At 47.1% G+C, this 27,117-nt stretch overlaps 1 protein-coding gene across 2 annotated transcripts; it reads right to left on the minus strand.

Annotated features, from left to right (window-relative positions):
- Positions 1–1,279: 1,279 nt before the first annotated feature.
- Cnr2 (cannabinoid receptor 2) lies at positions 1,280–23,012 on the minus strand. 2 transcript variants are annotated; one of them, XM_034504012.2, is made up of 2 exons: positions 22,903–23,012; positions 1,280–2,556 (listed from the first exon to the last, which is right to left on the minus strand). In XM_034504012.2, exon 2 carries the CDS (start codon positions 2,508–2,510, stop codon positions 1,428–1,430), a length of 1,083 nt encoding a protein of 360 aa, XP_034359903.1. In that variant the 5' UTR covers positions 2,511–2,556; positions 22,903–23,012; the 3' UTR covers positions 1,280–1,427. The 2 variants fall into 2 exon arrangements, with proteins under 2 accessions (XP_034359903.1, XP_076790079.1); XM_076933964.1 differs by lacking the exon at positions 22,903–23,012 and adding an exon at positions 6,946–7,072.
- Between the last annotated feature and the right edge of the window lie 4,105 nt (positions 23,013–27,117).

Consider the following 27,117-nt stretch of genomic DNA (forward strand, 5'->3'; position numbering starts at 1 on the left):
AATTTGAAGTGGCTTTTGATACACAGAACTTGTCTTGAGAAGAATGAAGTGAGACACCATGACCGTCACGTGACCTTCATAGAGAAAACAAAATGTCCTCTTGCAGAGGCCTATGAGAGGGTTTCTAGCAGAGTGGACTGCCCTGCTTTGAGGGTTTCTAGCGGAGTGGACTGCCCTGCTTTATTAGGGAGGCTGATTTTTCTTTGCACTGGAAACCACCTTGTTAGTTCCTCTGGGCAATGGGGAAGTCTTGTCTGCTGGCTGGATCTATTAAAAGCAAAAGTATTAAGTGTTTAAGAGTTTTCCTTTCACTGTGTCTGTGGTCCCCAGTGCTACCTACCCCTTCTGCCACCAGCAGTGCCTTGCACCTCCGTCTCTTGGGAATGCAGCCTTTACTGAAGGTAAAATGCAGGTACCCAGAGACACAGCATGGGGCTGTGGACCGAGGATGCCTAGTCCGAAGCAGGAAGTCTTCCCTCCCAACTCCTTCTGCTTATCCTTCAGGACCAGAGTGTAGAAGAGGCAAGGGGGGCTGAGTTGAGCACCACTAGGAGCAATCTAGGACCCAAAGAACCTTTGTGAATATCTTGGGTTGTTTTTTGTTTGTTTGTTTGTTTGTTTGTTTGTTTTTTCTGGAGTTTTACTGGAGCTAGGCTAGACTGGGATACTGCTATATGAGACACAGCAAAATGTCACAAGGAGGACAGCTCTCTGAAGACTGTACCTCCAGTGAACCCAGCTTCCTCTGGGTCCCTAAGGACCCAAGGTCATAATGACTTTCAAGGCTGTCAGGTTGTCAGGAGGGCCCTTTCCCAACAAGATACCCTGAGCTGACAGCTCCTGACTCTGTCTGAAGGAGGTGAGTGAACATCCTTAGTCTTCAGCACAGCATAATTCTTGACCCTCAAGGGGCAAGGGTGGCCTGAAGGTGGAGCCTCACATAGCTCTATAGCCACAGAGTCCCAGTTAATGAACCAGAAGTAGCTGGTCTCTCCATCAGTCTTCAGCAGGACAGTCTAGAATCCACACCATGAAAGACATGAACATCTATGAAGCTGTGGGCAGTGGTCCCACAGCTGGGGTACTCTAGATTCCAGGAGAACAAGTCCCTTGTCTTCACAGATCTCCTGAGTCCTATATTATCATCTCTGGAGGCCCCTCTGGCCTCTAGGTCTTTGGAGTCAGGAGGGTTTTCTGATTTGATGTAAACAGAGCCTGCCATTCTTACAGGCCCCTCTCCACAGACTGTATAAGGTAGGCATGACCAGGCTACCTGCCATGAAACCAGTACTCCTTAGCAAAAAGGGGTTCTGTTTCCAGTGCCCTAGAGCTGGCTTCCAAAAGATTCAGGGTCTGAGACCCCTCTCTCCTTGAGGGAGTGAACTGACTTCTGACTTGGGCTGTTTCCAATAGAAAGACAGGTGGTGTCAGCAACTGGAGCAGCCTGGAGTTCTGGATCCCGGCCCCATGTTGGTTTTCATATCAGCCTCTGTCTCTGTAACTGAGGACCTTGGGGGTTCTTCTTTTCCCTCAGATCCGAGGCCCTGTAGATACTTCTTCCAGCCTATGAGGCAGTGCTGTGCAGCAGAGCGGATCTCTCCACTGCGAAGGGCGTAAATGATCGGATTGACCATAGAGTTAACAAGACACAGCATGGAACAGAAGGCGAAGGCCTCCTTGACCTGGTCACTCAGTGTAGTGACCAGGCTGTGGCCCATGAGAGCCAGTGCAGGAAACCAGCATGCGAGCAGCACAGCCAGGACCAGGCCCAGAGTCTTGGCCAACCTCACATCTAGCCGCATCCGAGCTATCCCAGGTACCTGCCTGTCCTGGTGCTCAGCCAAGCTGGCTACATGCTGGTGGGCTTTCCAGAGGACATACCCATAGGTGTAGATGATGCCAGAAAAGAGGATGGCAATGAATAGAAGCCAGCCCAGTAGATAGTCGTTGGGGATCAGAGGGAAAAGCTCAGAGCAGGGACTAGGACAACAAGTCCACCCCATGAGAGGCAGGTAAGAGATCAATGCCGAAAGGACCCACATGACACAAAGGGCCACCAGTGCCCTCCCACGGGTGACTAGAGCTTTGTAGGTCGGCGGGTAGCACAGACATAAGTATCGGTCAACAGCAGTCAGCAGCAGGCTGCCCACAGAGGCTGTGAAGGTCATGGTCACACTGCCGATCTTGAGCAGGAAGACAGCCTTGGAGTCGACACCGTGGAAGACATGGAAGATGACAAAGTTGCAGGCAAAGATTATGCTGGCCAGGAAGTCAGCTCCAGCCAAGCTGCTGATGAAGAGGTACGAGGGCTTCCTGCGGAGCCGCCAGGAGGACAGAATAAGATAGAGCACGGCCATGTTCTCCAGGGCGCTCAGCAGCCCCAGCAGGGTACACAGAACCGCCACAGCAATCTGCTGCGCGGGGCTCAGGATCATGTAATCCTTCATAGGGTTGAACTCCAAGCCACTCTCGGATCCGTTGATCATCTCCAGCTCCCGGCATCCCGCCATGGACAGGCTTTGGTGTCTTCTACTGGAGCTGTTCCAGAAGACTGGGCTGAGGAAAAGGAGAAAGGAATCCTTGAATGTTAACAGTGATGATGTCACTTGAGAGCTGACACTAATCAAACATTTACCCAGGTGCCGAAAATATCCATTTATACTTCGCTGTCAAGCGTTTAGCTTTTTTCTTCAAGCCAGGTCTTTTTGTTTCCAAACAAGCAGAAGTGACCTGAAATATTTTTTTTTTTTTTTTTTTTTTTTTTGTCTTTTGTTTTCTAAAGAGACAAATCCTGAAACTTCCTTTTGAAACCAAGGGGAATTCCTAGGGCCAACACCTAAGAGAACAAAACCTAGAAGTGGAACTGAAGATGTATGGATATTGTTTTTCTTTTACTTATTATTATCATTATCATTATTGTTTCTGGTACGTGTGTACGCACATGTGTGTTCACATGTGATGTGTATGTGCAGGCGAGAGTGTGCCACAGAGTGTGTGTGGAGGTCAGGAGTTGGTTCTCTCCGTCTATCGCGGGTTCTGGGAATTGAACTCAGGCCTTCAGGCCCCCCGCCCCGCTGCTCACTTCTACCCACTAAGCCATCTTGCTGGCCCCATTCCCTTTTGCTTTTGACACATGGTCTCACGGGTAGCCTTGAATTCAAGATCCTCCTACTTCAGGTTTCAAAGCAGCTGGGATTCCAGACTGGTATGAGCCACCAAACCTGGCTTATATCTCATTTTGATCTTTGTATTCGTCCAGCTTTGGTAAGATACTAAAGGCTTAGTAACTATTTGGGGATGGGAGACAATACGTTGTTCACCTCAAGTGATGGGAAAATAAACTCTGAAAGATAAATATTTTATGGAGTGTAGTGGTGAATGATTTTGATCCCAGCACTGGACAGGCTGACTGATGTACACAGATTTCTGTGAGTTGAAGGTTAGCCTGGGCTACATGGGGAAACCCTGTCTCAAAACCAAAGCTTCTTTATACTCCTGTAGGGAATGTAGCTCAAACACAGCACTTGGGAGGTGAAGGCAGGGGGATCAGTTCAAAGTCATCTCTGGCTATGTGAAACCCTGTCTTAAAAAATAACTATACTAGATAAGATGTAGAAGTCTCGTTAATTTAGATATCACATAATGAGTCATTTTTTAGTATAAGCATGTCCTGGATATGGAAGAAAAAACTTAGAACAAGTTAATATTGTATGAAACATTATTAAACTTCACAAGAAAGCAAATTAAACATCTCTCTAAAAAAGCAAATTTTCTAAACAGATAATGTGGAAATATTCTGTCTAGAGGTTCATGAAATTTGAACTCATAAGCCCAGGAATGAGCGACGAGCAAGCAAGAGTTAGCAGATGTGTCAGCTGGTAGGGTTATATTTCCCATTTGCAAGAGATTTATGCAACTCTTGGGTATACTTTATAAAGAATTTAAAGAAAGGCTGGGTGGGGGTGGCACATGCCTCTGATCCCAGAACTCTGGAGGCAGAGGCAGAGGCAGAGGCAGAGGCAGAGGCAGAGGCAGAGGCAGAGGCAGAGGCAGAGGCAGAGGCAGAGGCAGAGGCAGAGGCAGAGGCAGAGGCAGAGGCAGAGGCAGAGGCAGAGGCAGAGGCAGAGGCAGAGGCAGAGAGGCAGAGGCAGAGGCAGAGGCAGAGGCAGATTGGTCTCTGTGAGTTCAAGACCAGTTTGGTCTACTGAGCTAGTTCCAGGACAGCCATTGCTACCCCAAAACTAACTACATACATACATACATACATACATACATACATACATACATACATACCAGAGGTGAATGAGATAGCTCCACAGGTAGAGAAAGACTCTTGATGTACAGCCCAACACTGGGTTCAATCCCTGGGCTTCATGTGGTAGGATGAAAATTGTTCTCTTAATTCCACATGTATACCATGGCATCTCTCCCAACACACCACTATACATACACACACACATACAACACACACACACACACACACACACACACACACACACACACACCACACACACAGACACGAGAATAAACGAATGGATAAATAAACAAATATAATTTTGTTTTATTGAGACAGGGTTTCTCCGTGTAGCTCTGGTGATCCTGGAACTCGCTCTGTAGATCAGGCTGGCCTTAACCTCATGCCTCTACCTCTCTAGTGCTGGGATTAAGGGCATGGCCCACGACTGCCCAGCTTTTTGTTTTCTCCACGACAGGGTTTCTCTGCGTAGCCCTGACTGTACTGGAGCCTGATTTGTAAACCAGGCTGGCCTAGAACTCAGAGATCCACCTGCTTCTGCCTCTCAGTGCTGGGAATTAATAAAGGCGATAAATATTATTTCAAAATTAACCCACATAGAAGGATGAGGAGGACACCTGGTGACTAGGTCTGTGTCTCAGCAACTCAGAAGCCCTGTCTGGATTGCAGACTGAGTTTAGGCCCAGTCCTGATGGCCTAGGGATACCTCGTCTCAAAAAAAAATCAATGAATAAATAGGTAACCTGTAGTCCATATAGAGTTCAAAGCCAGCCAGGGCTAATTTTATCTGTACCCAGCAAACCAGTCAACCCCCAAATAAAACTGTCCTTTAAGAGAGCTTTACAAAAAAAATTATTTTATCTTTTTAGCAGGAGGAAATTCAGCCTAGGAAGGAACAGAGGAAGTCAGACATTGCAAACTGATAAACTGATTTTATATATATATATATTCTTTTTGTCCCTGGTTATTATTCGTTCAGTTTTTATTTGTTCGAGAGAGGACCTCTCTATGTAGACCAGACTGGCTTTGAACTCTTAGGCATCCACCTGCCTCTGCCTCTCAAGTGCTAGGATTAAAGATGGAAGCCACTACTGCCCAACTCTATTCTGTATTTATTTGTTTTTGTAGTGTCAGGAGTCAAATCTAAGGCCTTGCACATTCACAAAAGGCTTACCACTTACATATTTTTTCTTATTTTTAAAGCAGAATATAGTGTGTGTGTGTGTGTGTGTGTGTGTGTGTGTATTTCCCCATCCCTATTTTTTTTCTGTGTGGACATAGAAAATATTTTAGTGACGTGTAGGACTTGTGTTGTGTGTTTATGGGGCAGCTTAGTCCACTGTCCACTCAGTACCCTGGGCTGCCTGAACATAAAGGGTTCACAGCAGTGCACTGTGCTACAAAGGCATGTACCCAGACCGCTCTAGCCCCCAAACTTCCCAGCTGGCCGTCTGCTGCTTCTGGAGAAACTTGCCTTCTGACCGCCAGGCTCTCCTCTGGCTTCATAGCCCTCCGGGACTAGCCTTTGCTTCATCTGCCCAGTGGAGCCTTCCAAAGCTGTCCCCCATCTACCAGCCTCCCAGCATGCTCCGCACATGTGGGTCAGTTTTCATGCTGCCTGCCCCCCCCCCCCCAACTGCATCAATAACCAAGAGTATGGAGTTTAATTTCTACAAACTATTGCCCCTGGAGCTGGAGAGACAGATAGTTGGTAAAGGTGCCTGCCAGACAACCTGAGTTGGAACCTCTGGACCACATAAAGATGGAAGGACAGAGTCAACAAAGCAAGTTATCACCGGGTGGTGGTGGCACACACCTTTAGTCCCAGCACTTGGGAGGCAGAGGCAGGCGGATTTCTGAGTTTGAGGACAGCCTGGTCTACAGAGTGAGTTCCAGGACAGCCCGGGCTACACAGAGAAACCCTGTCTCAAAAACCAAAAAAAAAAAAAAAAAAAAAAAAAGCAAGTTGTCCTCTGGCCTCCAGAAGCTGTGACACGCACACCCACATGCATACATACACACATACACGCGAAACACATAAATTATTCCCAGCCATAATTTGATTTCATCCATTCAACACTATAATATAAGAATTCAACTTGTGAGTGTGCTGGCTGGGGCGACGGCTCAGTGGACAAGATACCCTTAAAGACCTGAGTCAGTTCTCAGCACTGACGGCCATACACACACCCACAACTGCAGCGCTGTCTGGGGCAGACAGACGGACCATTGGAGTTTGCAGGCTGCCCGCCTAGCTCTGGACTCAGCCAGAGACCTTGTTACAAAGGAGTAAGTTAGAGGTCAGCAGAACAGGACACACGACATCTAATACATGCACTCACATCCACAAACACCTCTCCCACACACACTAATGATAAGTAAGTAAAAAATAAAATAAAAAATTTTAAATTAAAAAAATAAAAGTAAAACAAACAAACAAACAAACAAATAAAAGTTCTGGTAGGGATTGCCAGGCACGGTGGCACATACCTGTAACCCTAGAACTCAGGAGGCTGAGGCCAGACTGCTGTGTGTTTGAGGGTCTAGTGAGTTCTGAGGCTGGGGCTGCTGTAAGTTTAATGTTGGGTAACAAAGAGTTCAAGGCCAGCTTAGACAACACAGCAAAACTCTGTCTCAGACAAACAAACAAACAAACTTATTTACTAACTAACCGTAAGGGAATGCCTTACCCCATTCAGAGTCAGCAGAGATGTTTGCTGGGTGGCTATGGCTGGTGCCTATGCCTCTCCTCACTTGGCACAGCGTGGCCGCAGACGACTGTTACTGTCCAGAGTAAGGAAAGGAAATGCATGCATTTGATGGACATCCTAACAAGAGAACAACAGGATGCACACTGCAGCAGGAAGCCCGGCTCCCTGTCTACACGCAGATAGAGATACCCTCTGGAAGTCACATGGCTGCCTTCTAGAAGACCTATTTCTAGGGCAAGGATGTGTTTGATGTACAAGTAGCTGCTCTGGATCCGTCTCTATTGCTCGTCATGTGACTTTGGGCAAGTCCCTCTTCTCACTTGTGAAGTGACAATAACAATACCCACCCATTCTTAGGGAGGCCAAGTGCACCAGGGACATTCATTCTAGTTTTTGAAACTGGGAACTGGCAAGTTCTTTTTGACCCTTTCAAAATGTATATAAGACCTATCCAGCTTGCTATGGTGGCACACACCTTTAATCTTAGCACTTGGGAAGCAGAGGCAGACTCTATGAGTCTGAGGACAGCCTGTTCTATGTGGCAAGTTCCTGGCCAGCTACATAGTAAGACCATGTCTCAAAAACAATTAACAGTGCACACACACACACACACACACACACGCACGCACGCACACACGCACACGCACGCGCGCGCGCGTGGAGCTGGAAGAGATGGCCTAGAGAGTAACAACTGGTTGTTCTTGCAGAGATCCAGAGTTTGATTCCCAGAACCCAAATAGCAGCTCACAAGTGTCTTTAATTCCAGCTCTAAGGTGTCAATATGCCTTCTTCTGACCTCCACAAACACCAGGCACACACACAGGGACATAGACATACATGAAAGTCAAATACTTACACACATAAAAATAAATGTGAATAAATGTTTTTAAACTATTTTTTTTATTATATCTGTCTGTCTGTCTGTCTGTCTGTCTGTCTGTCTGTCTGTCTATCTGGTTTTCTGAGACAGGGTTTCTCTGTGTAGTCCTGGCTGTCCAGGAACTCACTCTACAGACCTGGCTAGGCTTAAACTCAGAGATCTGCCTCCCTCCTGCTTCTGTTAGTCCTGTTTTAGTGCTGAGATTAAAACCATACGCAACCACACCTGACTGCTCTAACTAACTAACTATATAAACCTAATGCCTACACATCTTCTCAGGAGAAAGAATTCATGTTTTATTTTATTATTATCACTGCTAATATTTTTAGCTTTAAATTTTACTTATTTATTACTTATTATTACTACGTGCACGTGTTACATATGTGTCAGTGGAGGTGCTCAGAAGCCACCACACAGCTGTGGCGTTGGGGAATTAAAGTCAGGTCATTAGGCTTGTGTGCCAAGCCCTTTTGACCACAGAGGCATGTCCTTTCTAAGACAGGGCTACATCTAGTCCAGGCTATTCTGGAACTCAGAATCTGGTCAAAGCTATCCTTGAACTTCTCACCCTCCCATTCTGTTGTTGTTTTTATGTAAGAAGGAACCAAATAGAAGACATTCTACTTTGAATAGGGGTCAAATAAAGTTTAAGTCTGCAAGAGCTGCCTGGGTAACTGACATCCTACTTGGCAAGTTAAGGCATGAATGTTAGGCGAGTGACCCTGCCACCGTTGAATAACGCAACCAATGGGAGCAGGATAGGTGTACCACAGAGGCATGTTCCTAAGGAAGTCCCCTATCCCTAAATCCTGATTGGTGGGGTAAGTTGGCACGGATGATTGTGGATTTCAGGCTTACAAACTCTGTAGTATTCTGGCTTGGGGTGGCAGATCTGGGTCTGTTCTCTGGCCCTGAGTAATTGGGGTGGCAGCCTGGATACAATACATTTTTTCATCTGTTTAAATCCTTACTAAGAGGAACATTTGAAGACGAAGTCAGCTCAGAGTCTGTGCTGTTGCCCTGCTGCCTAATTCAAATAAAGACCTTGCTTTTCTGCACTCTGTGACTGCTTGGGTTGTTTTGGATTTTTGGACCCTAACATTTAGATTTTGGAGACACATGTCTTGCTATGTAGCCTGAGTCAGGCCTGGTAATTTATCTTTCTTATCAACAGGTCTGTGTGCTTCCAAACCTTCACAGCCACACGTGTGTGCAAGAACATGACACAGAACATGTGACAATCTGATGTTGAACAGATGTTAGGACAAAAGAGAGCCAACAAGCCCTGGTTTTCACACCTCCAGGAAACGCCTAGCCCAGGAACTCCGGTCCCTGACAGTGTGTCCATGCAGGTAGATGTCTGAGGCTGTAGCTGGGACCCTGGCTCAATCTGACTTTCTGGGAAGGACCAGGACCATGGGGGTCTGGAAACTCTCAGGAAAAGGTGTGGTATGTTTTCAGGGTTTTGTTTTCACGTGAAGTGAAAGTGTGAAGTGAAAGAGGGTTACAGAAGAGATGGCCTCTGCTGCTCTACCCGAGGAGGGGACCGGAAGGAAACATGACTTCAGCACCCACCGTGGGAAACTTTTTTTGATGCCTCCAAAAAAAAAAAAAAAAAAAAAAAAAGCTGAATTCATTTTGTGTGTGTGTGTGTGTGTGTGTGTGTGTGTGTGTGTGTGTGTGTGTGTGCTGGTGTCCAGAGCACTTTGACAAACCAAGGGAATGCTCTTCCACTGAGTGCTGCCCAGCAGCCTGGTTGCTTTTGCCTGGGAATGGGAATGGGGGAGCGGGGGCTGTGTTCTAGTTCCTGTCTTGCCACTAAGTCTTTTCCTTCTGGGTTTTTCTTTCCTTATCTTTAAAGAAGGCAGGTTAATGGTGGTGATTCCTAAGGTCTCTGGATCCCAATATACTGAATGTGTGAGTATGTATGTGTGTGTGCACTGTATATGCATATGTATATATAAGTCTAATATATATGAACCTATAGTATTAGTTATATATTATTAGCTATATATCATATTATTATATATTATTAGTAATATATTAGTCTAAATATATTAATATTAGTCTAATATATATATATATATATATATGTGTGTGTGTGTGTGTGTGCGTTAGAGAAGAGCTCTACCACTGAGCTACCTATACAAACCTTCACTCCACTAATACTTAGTGTATTCAACTCCCGTCTATAAGTTAGGAGGAAATTTGTAGTGTATGGAGCTGCCATGCACAGTCTCCACTGGGACTTCTTTCTCTAGCATCTCTTAGTTGTCACAGGATTCTGCATGGTTGAGCTCAATTCATGGCAAGCCTGGTTTCTATTTACCATTCATCACCCTAGCCAGACTTCCAAGGCTGACCTCTGACCTTTACAACTACACGCATACATACAAAGAGACCAATCACAGTGACAGCAAAAGTCCAAGCAGAAGCATGGCTGCCAAAGAGACGGGAGACAGCGCCTATGTGATGCAAAACAAAGAGTCCCAGCGTGGTCAGAGTCTCAACCTTGGCTTTGGCTCTAGTCTTCGAGAAGCCATTTATTCTCTGGACCCAGAACGGCCACCCAAAAAGAACCATGATAACAGTTTGGTATTGAACTATGCTCTACACATTGTTTGTTTGTTTTGAGACAGGGTCTCTCTATTATGTAGCCCTGGCTGTCCTGGAACTTGCTATGTAGACCAGGCTGGCTTTGAACTCACAGAGATCCACCTGCCTTTGCCTCCCAAGTACTGGGATTAAACACCACTCCTGGCTACACGTTGTCTTGTTTAAATGTCAGCATAGGCACCAAAGGTGTATAACACTGTTTTCTTCATTTATGGATGGAGAAATTTTTGCACAGAAATATGAGGCAATTTGGTGGTGTTAGAGGAGAGAAGAGCTGGGCTGTTGCGGGGGGGGAGGGGAAGGCTGATTCTGAAAGAGACGATTTTAAGATGGCTTTATTGTTGTTGATGTTGTTGTTATTAGTTAATTGTTGTAACAATGAAGCCTTATGTAACCCAGGCTTGACTCAAATCTACTGTAACTAAGAACATCCTGCTTCAGGAACTACAGATCAATCCTCCTGCTTCTATTTCTCAAGTGTTGAGATTACAGATATGCATCACACCTGGGTTGGTTCAGTGGTTCAGAGCACTTGTTGCACTTCCAGAAGACCCAGGTTCGATTCCAAACACTCACATAAGAGCTCACAACTCTCTGTAACTGTTTCCAGAGGATCAGATTCCCTCTTCCAGCCTCTGATGGCACCAGGCATACCCATGATGTACATACATATAATGTAGGCAAAACATGCATAAACACAGAATAAAAGTAATGAACAAACAAACAAACCCCTTTCAAACCCTTGTGCTACCATTAGTGGTTAAGATACAGCAAGCAATCCTCAAGCTGCTCACTGCAGAGGTTAAAATAACCAGAAAGGGCAAGGGCTGGAGAACTTAGTGGTTAGAGCACTGGTTGCTCTACCGGAAGATCTGGGTTTGATTCCCAGCACCCATATGGAGGCTACCAACTGTCAGGAACTCCACTTCCAGAGAACCCAATGTCCTCTTCTGGATCACTGCATGCATACAATATGCACAGACATACATGCAGGATACCATATACACACAAAATAAATCTCAAAGAAGTTACCAGAAGCTCTGGGAACGTAGCTCAACTTGTAGAGTGCTTGCATAGCATTCTCAAAGCCTTGGGTTTCGTCCTAGCACTGTATAAACCTGACACATAGTGCGCGCGCACACACACACACACACACACACACACCTGTGATCCCAATATTTGAGAGAGGTTAGGCAGATAAAAAATCCAAAATCATCCTTGGCTATGTAGTGCGGTTTTGGCTAGTCTGGGTTACATAAGACCTTATCTTTAAAAGGAACAAAAGGGGAGGATCTTAATAGCAGTTCAGGGCTCTCCCCTGGCCCCAAGCTAAAGGACAAACTGCGCTCCTGCCACACCAACCCCAGTAGTCTGTGTGACAAGTTCCACAGACTGAGGCGAAAACTTTGAAAGGAGGCCTCCTGGGACCGGTTGTAGAACTCTTGCCCAGAATAAAACATTGAGCCGTAGTTCTCATGGCAACTTATCTGTTTTATTTTTTTTATTCCTTTTCTTATTTATGACATATTCCTAATAGTCTAGGCCAAGATCTTAAGCAAAGAAAAATAGGTGAGAAACCATCCCTTGAGATGGGGTCACTAACATGACCTCGCCTCTGGGGAAACCTACACTTTACTCTGTAATCATTTACAAAGCTACACAATAGTATTATGATGGATAAAAACTCTTCCCAACAATAAAATTTCATATGGCTACACGTGTGTCATCGGAGAAGGGCTTTGGTATATAGTAAAGAAAGCCTTAAATAAAAAGAATTAAAATAGTTTAAATTTGTGTGTTGAAGATTTATAAAAAAAAAAAAAAAAGTCAGGCACTAGATGTTAAATAATAGTTGATCATAAAGATTTATTAACCTGCTCGCTCTTGGAGACCTGTCACTAGCCTTAGATGACTGCCCACTGAATACATCCCTTCAGAGTGGCAACACTTGAATGATCTCTGTTGTGCCAAATAATAATGATGTTACCTGTTCTATTTGTGATTTATTGAATATATCTTTTCAGGGTTGATATGCTTGTATGATCTTGTGCTCTACTGTGCTAAATGATACTGATAATTGCTTTCCTGAATACATCTCCTAAGCGCTGTAATATTTGTTGTTTTCTATGTATAAAAACCCCTTGCTCGAGAGCTGCAAAAAACTGCCTCTGTGTTTGTTTCTGTTTGTCACCGCCGAATCCTCACACACCTAGCTTTGAGGACCCTCATCCCAAGGGACTCCCTTACTCAACTGAGGCGGCCCGTGGCAAGGTCTGTAAATGCAACCAGCTCTGCCTTCCTGCCTTCCTAGCCTGAAGCAACCAACACTAAAATGTGCCTGCTGTCTCTTATCTCAACCATGCATCCTGACTTTGCAGCCCCAGAGGATAGGCAGTCTTTACCCTACTTCGAAGTTGAGTCAACCCCTCCATTAGCATAGCAGTAGCCATTTTGCTCCATGCCCACCAGCTATTTCATATTGTGGCTGTAATATTCCTGACAGTCATTAACACAGAAAAATAACTTGACCCAGAGCAGGGTCATGCTGACCACATCCCCTGTTATGTTCTGTATGCTATGAGGTTTGTTAATCTTAAGAAATTCCACTGCCACAAGCTTCACTTAGGACCCATTCAAATAAAGCTCAGAATGAACGTTATGTCTAAAATAGCTTGAGTCAGGGCTGACCACTGGGCACCACTTCCAGCAACGTGGGTCTTGCCGTTTGCGCCTTTGTAAGCTGCCTCTGAGAAAGGTTCAGGGTTGTAGCTTTTAGCTCCCTCGTCTAAAGCTATGGCCCTGATCAGTCTTGGGGTAAGCATTCAATAAAGCATCCCTGTCAAACTGAGATCAGTGTCTGTGTGGTTTGTGGGGTGATTCCTGAGCCCCAGCAATTTCTTCCAAGAAGGAGAAGGGCAATCTTTGAACCCAAAGCTCACATCATCCTGGGCAGAGTGAAGTTTTCACGGCCAATAAAAGCCTCAATGAGCAAAGTCAAAGAATGGCTAGGATCTGTTTTGTTTGTTTGTTTGTTTGTTTTTTTCCAAGACAGGGTTTCTCTGTGTAGCTCTGGCTGTCCTGGAACTCACTCTGTAGACCAGGCTGGTCTTGAACTCACAGAGATCCCACCTGCCTCTGCCTCCCGAGTACTGGGATTAGAGTAGGCATGCTCTACTACCCTGCTTTAGGTACACTGTTTTTTGTTTTCTTGTTAAGATTTGTTTCTCAGGGCTGGAGAGATGGCTCAGTGGTTAAGAGCACCAACTGCTCTTCAGGAGGTCATGAGTTCAAATCCCAGCAACCACATGGTGGCTCACAACCATCCATAATGAGGTCTGATGTCCTCATATGGGTGTCTGAAGACAGCTATAGTGTACTTTGGGCCAGAGCGAGTGGGGCCTGGAGTGAGTGGGGCTGGAGCAAGAGGGAAAAGGGAAGGGAAAAAACAAAAGATTTGTTTCTCAGTTCTCCGGCCTTGAGAGGCACACTATTCTTTTCTGAACTCCCCTATTATTATAAGCTAGCTTAACATTTACTCTGAATCAGGCTTGACTCGTTGATAAGGCGTTCTAGGGAAGGTGTGGGTCACTAAATCTTAAACAGTCATCTAAGGACTTTGGTGAGTCAACATCTCTGCCCCCTGGGGGCACCTGCTCTTACATGCGCATGCTCACATCGGTCCACACACATACATATAATAAAAACATAACCAGCTAAAAATACATGCTATTTCTAATCAGATATATAGGCACTAGTCTGTAATCCCAGCTCCCAGGAGGCTGAGACAATGCTAAGGAAGAGAGGGGAGGAGGAGTCCCAATGTCACCTGTGAGGTTAGGTGTGATGATCTCTCTACAGGATGCTGTGCCTGCCACAGTGCCTGGCTCACGTTCTCTGACAGTTGGCAGGGAACGCAAACCACAAAGTCATCTTTGCTGTGACTTTAGTTTAGTGAGGGAAAGGGCTGAAGGCAGGAGAGAAGGGTGAGAATGGAAGACAGAGGGAGAGGACCCCGGGGTTGGATGGAGTTGCAGGCAATGCCTAGCCAGCAGCAGCAGCAGCAGCAGGTTCTGGGAATCAAACTCAGGTCCTCTGCAACAGTAGTACTCAGTCTTGATTGCTGAGTTGTCTCTCCAGCCAAAAAGAATACCTCTTTTTGCTTGGACTCGGCTTGCTGAATAGGCTGTGGCTCAAGTCTATGGAGACAGTGAGTTTCCTTCACGGCAGGTACAAGGGGCTTTGTGTGTGTTGGCACCCCCGCCCCCCTTTTTTGCTGTTATTCAAATTCATATCGTATTTTTTCTTGTGGTCCTGGTGGCTGCAACCAAAGCTTCCTGCAAACCAGGTAAGCACTGTACCTCCTAAATCATATCCCCAGCACCCCTTTATTTTCTTTTGAGATGCACTCACTATGTGGCTAGGACAGCATAGACTGGGCTGGGCTGTAGCTCACAATGATCCTCCTGCCTCTGTCTCCTGAGTATTGGGATTAAAGGCATGAGCCATCACACCTGGCCAATCCGGCCTTTAATTTTTTTAATTTTTAATTTTTAATTTTTAATTTTTAATTTTGAGACAAGCTCCTGCTTGGATAGCCTTGAACTCACGGTCCTTCTACCTCAGCCATCTGAGTAGCTGGTCCAGCTCCTATGTTGCTGTTTTAATCTAATTATTCGTTTGTAATGGTCAGATGGTAACTGTCTATGGCAGAGCAGCCAAAGCTACACAGGGAGAGGCGTCCTGTCTCAAACCAAAATCCAAACGAGCACCAGAGAGACTTGGTGAGGAGAGGTGGGGCGGGCTGACTGGTGTGGCTCTCCCTCTCCGAGTGTATAAGCCCCGTGTACTGGGGAGATCTTCACCTTTGTCAGGGAACTGCGAGGGGACCTAGGTGGGAGACTGCCATTGTGTGCCTGTTCCTGGAGTGGCCAGCCCTCTGTCCATAATGTGCTCTCTGTAGGAAAGGAACTTTCATGGCAAGTCAGGGGGACATCAAGATGGAATGACAAAAGCTGCTTTATACCGTGGTTCCTCTGCACCTCGGTGATAGGATAGGGTTGCCTTGTGTTGGACTTTCGTCATCCCCTGTGGTTTTCCCTGATGGCCCTGGACCTCTTCCTGCCTCATCCAGATTTCAAAGAGTGGGGTCACTACCCAGCCTCAGCTTTGATCGTAGTAGCATCAGTGGGAGGTACAGTTCGGACAAGGTTCCCCCAACAGAAGAGGGGTATGTGGGAAAAAGATGTGAAGCGCCTCCAAACCTTCTGTCGCTATGACAATAACTACACCATTACTGTTAGTGCTGAGTGAGGATTCTGGATACTGTGAGCCATGAGAGGCACTTGCAACACAATCTTAGGGTGGTGGTGTGGTGTCACTGTTAAACCACACCATGTCTTGCCGGGAGATCTCACTCATGGGCTTGGGGCTGCTAGAATTTGGTAGTGACAATGTAGCTGTCAGGGACCCAGGAACCACAGGACAGTAGCAGGGACAGTCCTGTCGTGGAGAGTTGGGATGAACATCTGGAGGACAGATCTTTCTGCATGTTCCTCCTACCCCTGAAGGGTGAAACGGGAGGACTGCTGGGAATTTGAGGCCAGACTGGGTTGCATAAGAAGATTTTATTCAGCCAGCCAGCGGTGGCGCATGCTTTGGGGCCCTTCTTCCAGAGTTGGAATCCTGCTGTCTCTCCCTATTCCCGTGTGATTCACGCCTTTAATCCAAGCACTTGGGAGGCAGAGGCAGGCAGATTTCTGAGTTTGAGGCCAGCCTGGTCTACAAAGTAAGTTCCAGGACAGCCAGGGCTACACAGAGAAACCCTGTCTCGAAAAACAAAAAAAAAAAAAAAAAAAAAAAGAAGAAGAAGAAGAAGAAGAAGAAGAAGAAGAAGAAGAAGAAGATTTTATTTATTTATCTATTTATTTACAGACAGGCTTTCTCTGGCTGTCCTGGAACTCATTCTGTAGCCTTGAACTCAGAGATGGCTGGGATTAAAGGTGTGTGCCAGCACACTTGATTTGTTGTTTTTAAGATTTACTTTGTTATTTATTGTGTGTGTGTGTGTGTGTGTGTGTGTGCTTGTGAGTGCTGTTGCCTGAAGAAAAGAGTGTTCCCCGATTCCCTGGAGGCAGGTTTACTGCAGTTAGGGCGAGCTGGTGTGGGTGCTGGGATTTGAACTCAGATCCCTGGAGGAAGGCTTACTGCAGTTATGGTGAGCTGGAGTAGGTGCTGGGATTTGAACTCAGGTACTTTATGAGAGCAAGACATACTCTTAATCACTGAGCTGTCTCTCCAGCCCCATAAAAATAATTTAAACTAAGCCTTATAGTACTCACACGGCAGAAAGAAATCAAAGTTTAATTTTGTAAACAATGCATTTGAAATTTATGTTACTTCTACTGTCCAGTTGTTTAGGTTTATGTGTGTGCCCCCCCCCACACCTTTTATTTTTTGGCAGCGCTGTGAATCAAATCAAGCTCTGTGTGTTCTAGGCAAGTATTCTACTACTGCCCTGCATCCCCAACCACATAAATGTAAGTGTTTAAATCAAATGTTAAGGACGGGAGAGGAAGAAAGTGCAAATGGGGCTCTTATTGAAAATAGCATATTTGCTTGAGGTGTTGGGGTACTTCTTTTTGGTTTTGGGGTACTCCTCTAACCACAGAGCTCAGGACACAGATGTAGACAGATCCCTGTGGGGCCAGCCTGATCTACATACCAAATTCTAGCTTAGCCAAGGTTACACAGTGAGACTTTGTCTCAAAAATAAAAAAAAAGAACAAAAGAAAACAGTAGACTTCACTTCAAATCACTTCCTTTCTCATGAACCACAGGAAGTGACGAGAAGGCTCAACAATTCCCACTGGGCTTTGTGCGTTTTTATATCACTGGGACTCAAGCCATTGAGTCCAGACCTGAGATGGTCAAGTCTGACTCCACCCTCCCTGTCACTGTGTAAAGTTTGGATACACTCGAGCATTAAGAAACCAAATGGAGAAAATACACAAATAGACACTAACCATAATCTTCACAGATAGCCTGCCTTCCATCCAGTCTCCCACAGGGTTTCTCTGTATAGTGCTGGTTGTCCTGGAACTCACTCTGTAGACCAGGCTGGCCTCGAACTCAGAAATCCGCCTGCCTCTGCCTCCCAAGTGCTGGGACTAAAGGTGTGCGCCACCACACCCAGCGGTTCAGTGTTTAAGAGTGCTTGGTGCTCTTGCAGAGGACCAGAGTCCCCAAGACCCACATTGGGCGGCTCACAACTGCCTGTAACTCTACCTTCAGAGGGTTGGAAGTCTGTTTTCTGGGGACACCTAAGCTCATAATGCACACTACACACCCCCACTTAATTAAAAAGAAAATATTTCATTTTTATTCAAATTTTATTTGTTTATTTATTTGTTTTATATGTATGGAGTTTTTGCCTGCACACATCTCTGTGTACCATGTTCATGCCTGATGCACACAGAGGGTGGAATAGGCATCAGATTCCCTGGGACTGGAGTTATAGACTATTTGAAATGCCATGTGGTTGCTGGGAATTGAACCCGTATCCTCTAGAAGAGCAGCTACCGCTCTTAACCACTGAGCCTTCTCTCCAGCCCTCCTAATAAATCTTAAGAAAGACAAAAGTTTTCCAAAGCTAAGGGACATGGCACACACCTGTCATTCCCCGTACTTGGAAGACAGAGAGGATCTGGAATTTTAGCTTGGCCTGAGCTATATAGTATCTTAAAAAAAAAAAAAACAAAATAGCCATGCATTTTGTTCTGGCCACTCTGGTCACTTCACTGACACCCAGATTGTCCTTGACTTAACTTTGACATGTTCATAGTTTTTGAGAAAGGCTAGATGCACTCTGGTTGTCTGCTCTCTACCTTTGTATATAGTCTATAAACCTTTCCTTCTTGCTTTTCGGGTGTGGGATGCTGCTGGCTTGTTTCTGTCCCCAAGTCATGTCTCTGTCATAAGTCCCTAGCAAATTACAATCCTACATCTCAAAGCACCTTCCAGATCCATTGACCTGTTTTCCAGAAACATGTATGGTTCTCCATATGTCCCCAAACCCCTGCCTGCAGTACCGATGTACCCAGTAACCCAGCGCATTCACGGGGAAAGACACAGGAAGGACTCATTGAATCTGGACAGAAGCACCACCGTGAACACACCTGGGGTTCTCAAAGAGGAACTGAGTGGGCACAACCCCTAGGGAGCCGGGGGAATCACCACGAGAGTGCAGCAGGGTTTTGAGTGGGAGCCCCTGGGCACTGTAGAAACAAGGCAGCCCCGCTTGGCAGTGGGAACAATTTATAGGGAAGGGAGAGGAGAAAAAAAGCCACAAAACTTAGAGAACACCCAGCCTATAAAGTCACTTCAGAGTGAGGACCTCTCCTCATCGGATCTTAGCACCTTTCTTCTCCCCATAGGGCCTGACTCCACTGTGGCATCTCCTCTTCCCACCCACGTCATCCACCTCACTTGTCTACCCCCGTTAGCATTTGTGGGTCTTCACTGGGGAGACACGCATTGTGGGTGTCTTAGGGTTTTACTGCTGTGAAGAGACACCATGACCAAAGCAAGTCTTATAAAGGACAACATTTAATTGGGGCTGGCTTACAGGTTCAGAGGTTCAGTCCATTATCATCAAGGTGGGAGCATGGCAGCATCCAAGCAAGCATGGTGCAGGCAGAGCTGAGAGTTCTACATCTTCATCTGAAGATGCTAGTGGAAGACTGATCTCCAAGCAGCTAGGATGAGGGTCTTAAAGCCCATACGTACAGTGACACACCTACTCCAACAGGGCCACACTTACTCCAACAGGGCCACACCTTTTAATAGTGCCATTCCCTGAGTGGATCATATACTAACCATCACAGTGGGCCTTTCCTCTCCCTGGGAGATGGAAAAAAGAACAATTTCCTCTTCTATGAGGCTCTGTCGGGGGGGGGGGGAGGGGAGGTTGGGTGACTGGGGAATGGGTGGAAGGGGCTCCCAGGGAAGCAAGCACCAAGTGCCCTGCTTTTGCTTTTTTGCTCCTGCTTTGGGCTTGGCTAAGCAGTTAAACTCTAGCCCTCAACTCCCTCATTTGTGTCTTGGGATGGGGGAAAATGTCCTCATAGGATCAAGGTATCGTGGCACAAGACAATGTCGGTGACAGCCACAGTGGCAGCCCAGGGAGGGAAGTTCTGTGGAGAAGGCCATGGGATGAGGAAACTTCTGGGTTTGTGGTTGGACCCTCAGGGCCCAAAGCACAGTATGCTTCCCTCTCCCTGTGGCTGGGCTCTCAGGCTGCACATACTGTGGCATCAAAAACCTGTTCTACAAGGGACAGTTATGGTGACAGCAGTGACCTGGACTGGGTCTTCACACCTATGAGGGATGCTCTACTACTGTCCAGCTGTTTACTCTCACAACAGAGTAGAACTGAGCTAAGATTGCGTGCTAGTTTTCATTGAGACAATAATCTCTTTCACAAGTAGCCCTGACTGGCTTTGAGCTCTCCGTGCAGATCAAGATGATCTTGGACTTCAGTTCTTCCTGGCTTGTCCTCTGGAGTGCTGGGATCACAGGCCTATGCCACCATGCCTGTTTCCTCTGTCTCTGGGCTAGAACCTAAGGGATCTTGATTTGAGCAGTAGCTTTGCCCACTGGCTCAGGTGGCTTTTAAGTCCCAGTGAGCTTCAGATTTCCACCTTTCAATTGTGAGTGACCACGAGCCACTGAGAAGAGCATACAAGGGGAGACACTGAATGGCACAGTCTGGCATAAGTGTCACTGATGGGTTTAAGGCACAGTCATGTGTGTGAGGCAGGCTGGGAACCACAGGCTGCACTGGTGGAGCTGAAGACACAGAGGGTTCGGGAAAGGATGCCAATCATACTAGGTCTCCTAGATAGCCAGGGAGGCTGGCTTGGATCTGTCACAAGACTGGCGCCTTCCACTCCCGCCTGCCACTCCTCACTGTCTTGACCAAATGATGTTGTGCAAGTCTGTACTACCGCTGAGCCTTGCTCTCCTTATCTGTCCGATAACGCTGTCCGTCTCTCTGCAGACAGCCTCCGTCTCTCCTGCCTTAGAGGCTTTTCACAATCATAAGCAGAAGCTGCTTGAAAATACCTCTTTGAGACCTTCAAGAGAATCCAGCTCAGGGAGGTGGAGCTGGTGCCCAGGTGGGTGGGAGCAAAAAGCCTCTGTTAGCTGAAGTCACAGCCCTGGACTAGAAAGAGACCCCAGGACAGGGGCCTCTCAAGTATCTGGGGGCTGGATGAGCTCTGATCCCTGGAGAGTTTGGGGGAAGAGGCTCCCCAGAGGAGACTGCTGAAAGTCAAACATTAAAGATAGGGATTTTAAGACTTGACAAAGAATCTGGGGCTACAGTTACTCCAGGAAAATGGTGAAGCCGGACCTGGCAGGGAATGGCCGGCATGAGGATCGAATGCATCTTTTGCCGGTGCCAGAATATCAACGAAGCTCTGTATGTGACCTTCGAGACTATTCCTACTGGCCTGGCAGTACAGGGCTCAGAGTTCTATTGTGTGTGATTTCATCAGAATCAACACAAGGTTCAGGCACCCTTAGAATACACAGTAAAAGTAATGGGAGCAGAAGGGTTGAAGACACGGCTTGGCCTTTAAAAAAAGCTTGCTGGGCAAGCATATGGACCTTCTTTGGAGTCCCCAGAGCCTACAGGAAAAAAGTTGGCATGGATGTGTGCCTATATCCCAGCACATCAAAGGGATGTGTGCCTGTAATCCCAGCACATCGAAGGGGAGCCAGAAGGATCCTGGGACTCACTGTCGAGCCAGACCAGCTGACTGAGTGAGCTTTAGGTTTGGTGAGAAATTGTCTCAAGAAACAAGGTGGAGACCAACTGAGATGAAGAGGCAGCCATTTGGCAGTTTACCTGAGGGAAGGGGAGGGGTGGCTTCACAGGTGGAGATCTGCACGGGGCCACACAGATGAGGGAGCAAGCTCCCATGAGCCACAAGCAGCTGTAGAAATGGGGCATCCCCAGACTTCCTGAATCTGTCATTAGACCTTCTTCTGTCCAGTCCTGGCTTTCGTGACCATGGCACATCTCCCCTGAGGCAGATTCCTATCCTAGGGGAGGAGCTGGTACCTCCTTTTCTCGTCTCTAACTTGTTAGCGTGGGCAGAGTGGACAAAGTCAAGCTCTCCACCAAAGCTATTCACTGAGCCCAGTGCCCTTGTCTCTTCTTAACCAGTGTCACCTGGCTGAGCCCTTACCACAAGCCTGAGGGTAGCATTCTTGGACCTGCACTGCCCAGAAGGAAAAGCTGAGGGCCAGAGAAATGGTGTTATTTGCACAAAGCCCTAGAGTGTTAAGAGTTAGGATTAGACAGGAGCCTCTGCCCCTGCACTCTCACCTCAACATCTGTCTTCCCTCAGTGAGTGTGACCTCCAAGGAAGCAGAGCCCTGGCTTCACAGACCCAGTGCCTTCCATTGTATCTGACAGCCAATCATTTCATGACTCCTCAATTTTTTTTTTTCCTTCTATAAAACAAGGCTTCGGATGGCCCAGGTGAGTCCCAAGACCTCAGTCTTCTGGGGTCCTTTTCAAACTACCACCTGCTATGGATGGTCCTGTAGAGTAAGCCAGGAAGCCAGAATGTGCTTGTTCTCAAGAGATGCCCCTGGGACTTCAGAGGAGTGGCACGCAGCCTCCCTCTGCCGAGCATAAGATATGGTAGCATTTACCACAGATGTTGAGTTGTGAGCATCTAATAAAGGAAACCTTGAAAGGGCCTTAGAGCAGAGCCCAACCCACAGAGAAGATCTGTGTGTCGTGGAATTCGGCTCCCCGGGTTTGTGTGGCCCCTTTCCTTACAACAGCTTTGATTATCTACAGGATAGATAAGTCCCCGTGTGTGAGATCATTAGACCCTCACCTGACATTCCAACCACTCCCTCCCTCCTTCTTCACCCCTGCACATGTCCTATCCACTGCTTAGAGTCTTAGGAGGTGGACCATCAGCTAATGGGGACACCAGTGATATCACCGGCTTTGGGCAGTTGTCACCATGCTGAGGTGGGCTTTATGATGATGCAGTTGCCCAAGCCACCCATGTTCCTACAGACAACAGCAATAAATTCATCCCATTCACTAAGCTGAGCTGGAAGGAAATTTTCTTTGGCCTAGAGTGGCTTTCTGTTTCAGGGGTGATTAGAAATAGACTCCCTCCAAAAGCCACTTAAGTTTTTGGGTTTTATTACTGAGGAGAAAGGTGAGGAAAATCGTGTCTCAGGAGAACCAGTCTTGAGTATTGCTGTGACCCATGTTCCCGGTCTGACATCCATCCCCTTGCCTCAGACAGTTGTCCCTTACTTAGCGAAACAGGAAAGAGTTGAGGTTAGAACATAGGCTTTCTGGAATTAAGAGTCTGAGGTAAAACAACAAGGGAAGTTATACTCACGGTCATTTGTCAGTCGCAGGCCCCAGGGTCTTGTGGAAACCTGTTCTGGCTATTTTGTATTCAGATCTGGAGACCCAGCCAGGACCCCCACGTTGGTCCAGAGAGCTGCAACTCCAGCCTGGTTTTTCTTGCTTTTACACTTTCGCAGATGAGTGAGTGAGAGGAGATCTGGTCTTCCGTCCCTGTTACCACTTCCCCTCTGGGTCCCCAGTGCCACAGTGTTCTTGCCCTGCGGTTGAGTTCTCTCTTCCTAGGAACTCTGGCCAGGGGAGGGCATAAGCATAGGCCTTAGATTCCAGAAACTTGGGTTCTAATCCAGCCTTGGTGTATGCTGTCTAGCCACTCACTTGACCTCTGTAAAGTTTACATCCTTTGTGACAACATGCCAGGCTGCATGTGTGTGCCCCTGGTGCCGCCTCCCCCTAGCCCAGAGCTTTGAGATGCAAATGCCTGCAGGTGTTGGCGGATGGCATGAATGAGCTCTGGTGGCTTCTTCTGGTCCATTCTGTGGCTGTGACAAAAGCAAGTTCAGAAGCTGCGCATGATGGCACACACTTTAGTTCCAGCAGTCAGGAGGCAGAAGCAGTTCAAGGCCAGCTTGGTGTACATAGCAACTTCTAGGCCGGAGATAGCTGGAGAGATGGCTCAGTGGTTAAGAGCACTGACTGCTCTTCCAAAGGTCCTGAGTTCAATTCCCAGCAACCACATGGTGGCTCACAACCATCATTAATGGGATCTGATGCCCTCTTCTGGTGTGTCTGAAGACAGCTACAGTGCACTCACATAAAATAAATAACTCTTTAAAAAAAAAAAAAAAAGTCCTAGGACACCCAGGGCTACATATAGAGACCCTGCCTCAAAAAAAGCATAAAACAGAACAACAAAAGCGTGTGTGTGCGTGTGCGTGTGTGTGTGTGTATGTGTGCACCTGTGTGTATGAGTGAGTGTTTTGCCCACATGTATGTGTGCACACCACATGTGTGCCTGGTGCCCTCAAAGGTCAGAAGGCTTCGGATCTCCTGGGACTGGAGTTTTAGGCAATTGGGAGCAGCCGTGTGGGTGCTGGGAATTGAACCTGGGTCCTGAGGAAGAGCAGCCAGTGCCTTTAACCACCGAGTCAACTTTTCATCCCTCTTGCCCCTTTTAAATCTGGGTTCCAGGGATTAACCTCAGGGCCCCATGTTTACAGAGTTTACAGTTACACTCCGCAGATTGATCTCATCCCAGCCCCCGCCAGTGTGTTTCTAATGTCCGGTTCCAGAAGCTACTCTGGGATTGAATCTTCCTGATACATTTTTACAGCCATCATCAGACAAAATGTTTAAGTGGAATCTTCTGGGCCCTACAACTAAGGAATTGAGTATGATAGCATTCTTATCTGTCCGGCCTATGACCACAGGATGGTCAGGGTCAGGGCTTCTTCAGGAGGGAGATTTTTGTCTGTGGGTAAAGTCGCCAGATCCAGCATGTGAGAATATAGCAGAAACATTTGAGATATGCATGTACTAAGAGTTACTCAGGGCCAGGGATGTAGCTCCGTGGTACAGTACTGGCCCAGCAGGTGAGCTCCTAGCTTCCATTCTAGGCCTGGAACAAACTTTTTAGTTACAGTAAGCAGTTATTGAGGTGTAATTTTAAGCAATTTGTGAGACAGCCCTATGGGGGGGTGCGGGGGGGGGGGGGGAGGTGAGGGGTGTGGTTTGGGTTGACACACCAGCAGGAGGTGTTGTCCTGACATCTAGTGGGAAGACACCAAGAATGCAGCTAAGCATGACTCAACCGTGGAGGTGGAGGACCCTGCTCTTGTCCCGGATCTGACGTGTTGGGGGCAAACCCACTGCTGTAGGGAGAGGCTGCCTTAATAAGGAGACCCTTTGGAGGAGGGCCGGGTGCTCTTGCTTCTCCTCCAAGAACAAGGAATTGCCATTGAGACGTGGGGAAAGAGTTCAGGTCCTTCAAAATGAAGACAAAGGCCCCACAGGTGAGTGTGACCCTCCTGCAGCCTGTGTTTGGCCTGTGTGGAATCATGAATGTAACTGTAGACGGCAGGGGTGAACTGGGAGAGATCTAGCTAAGGCTCGGAAATTCTGACTCCCAAGCATCTGGCCCTGAGGAAGCCTCCAGAGCAAAGAGAAATGGCATGTCCCCCAACACCTGGCTCTGTCTGTAGCTCAGGGTTCATGATGGTGGCTAAAGCCAGGTACACATGAGGGAGGAAGGGAGGGAAGGAAGGAAGAGAGGAAGGGAAGAAGGAAAGGAAGGAAAACAAGGAAGCATTACCAGAACTAGGGAAAAAGAATACTCAGAATTGAGCGCTCTCTCTCTCTCTCTTTAAAAAGATGTATTTTATTATTGATGTGTGTTTGATGTTTTTAATAACTTATTTATTTGTGTTTCCATATACATTGGTGTTTTGCCTGTATGTATGTCTGGGTGAGGGTGTCAGATCTCTTGGAACAGAAGTTAGACAGAGTGAGCTATCCAACACTGGGTAGGTGGAGATAGCCAGTATAGCCTAGTGGGTGAATCCTGGGTTTCAGTGAGAGAACTTGCAGCAAAACTCAAGGTAGACCTAGAGGGAGCTGGGAATTGAACTCAGGACCTCTGGAAGATCAGCCAGTACTCTTAACCTCCTAACCGCTGAGTCATCTCTCCTCTCTCTAGCTGTGTGTGTGTGTGTGTTTGTGTGTGTGTGTTTGTGTGTGTGTGTGTGTTTGTGTGTGTGTGTTTGTGTGTGTGTGTTTGTGTGTGTGTGTGTGTGTGTGTGTGTGTGTGTGTGCGCGTGTGTAGTACTTGAGGAAGCCAGCAGAAGAGGACACTGAATCTCTGGAACTGGAGTTACAGGTGCTTGTGGGCTGCCATGTGGGTGCTGGGAACCCAACATAGGTCCTCTGGAAGAGCACCAAGCTCTCTTAACTGCTGAGGCATCTCTCCACCCCTCTCCTACTCCACCCCGACCTCTTGAGTTCTCTCTGGTGTGGTAAGTCACTTCCTTCATCTGGTCTCAATTTCCCCATTCCTGGAATGAGGAAGCTGGAGAGAAAGGGTATTTCTAAAACCTCCACACACATCTGAATCACCCAGGGACCTGTCAAACAGACTGCTGGCCCTGTCCACAGACTCTGACTCAGTTTTCTGGCTGGAGGTGGGAGAATTGGGTCAAGAATCTATAGGCCAAGCTCCTAAGTGAGGCCCTGCTGCTGCACGTCAGGTCACATGGTCAATGAGGGCACCCCAGGATCTCCCCTTTGTAGCCTGTCCACCTGGCTGGGTCCACTCAAAACATGTGTCCTCCCATTTCTGTCACAGTAGCTATCACCCTGAGGGCTTCCTCAGCACCAGCCTCGCCAGGCCTCATAACTGTGAGATGCTGCCATCTTCTGGCCGCGGCCGAGCTGTCGGGCCACAAGAGGTGCGGAAGGAGAGAACTGGCTCTGTTCAGTTGTTGTTCTCTGATCTCTACACACACACACACACACACACACACACACACACACACACACACTCGCACAATAACAAGAAATTTTTTAATGCAAAAAGCAAAGAAAGGAATAAGAAAGTAAGCGTTAGAGAGAAGTGCAAATACAAGAAAAACGGACGCACCTCATGAACAGTCTCTCTTTGACCAGACTTCAGTTTAGGGTCCTTGTATTTTCAGTTAAGCTTTGTCCTTGGCTCTGCCCTGCCCAGTCCAGTATCAGTAGAGAATCCTACAGGAAGACCCGATGGTGCACACTTGTCTGGGTGGCTGAGGCTGGAGGATAGCCGTGAGTGGGCCCCTGTCTCTATAACAACAGGGCGATAGAGCCCTGGTTGTTTCTCCCATGGAGTTCCTCTCTCTCTCTCTCTCTCTGGGAGTTCTTTCTTACTTTTTCTTAATAAATTAAACTCTACGTTAAAAAAGAAAATCCTACCGCTCTGCATGGTGGTGCATGGCTTTAATGCCAGCACTTGAGAGGCAGAGGCAAGCAGATCTCTGTGAGTTTTAGGTCAGCCTGGTCTACAGAGTGAATCTAGGATAACCAAGGTTACACAGAGAAGCCTTGTCTCGAAAAACAACGACGACGACAACAACGAAATCCTACTAAGCGGTGGTCTCCTGGATATTTGAGTGTTTGACATTTGAAACTCTTTAGCTTTCACCTCTGATGTGAAAACCCTTGGCCTGACGTTAAGCAAGAGTCCCCGACCTTGTATGTCCTCTCTTCTTAACTG

This window comes from Arvicanthis niloticus, chromosome 5, assembly GCF_011762505.2.
Source record: "Arvicanthis niloticus isolate mArvNil1 chromosome 5, mArvNil1.pat.X, whole genome shotgun sequence".
In the NCBI taxonomy this organism is placed as follows: domain Eukaryota; kingdom Metazoa; phylum Chordata; class Mammalia; order Rodentia; family Muridae; genus Arvicanthis; species Arvicanthis niloticus.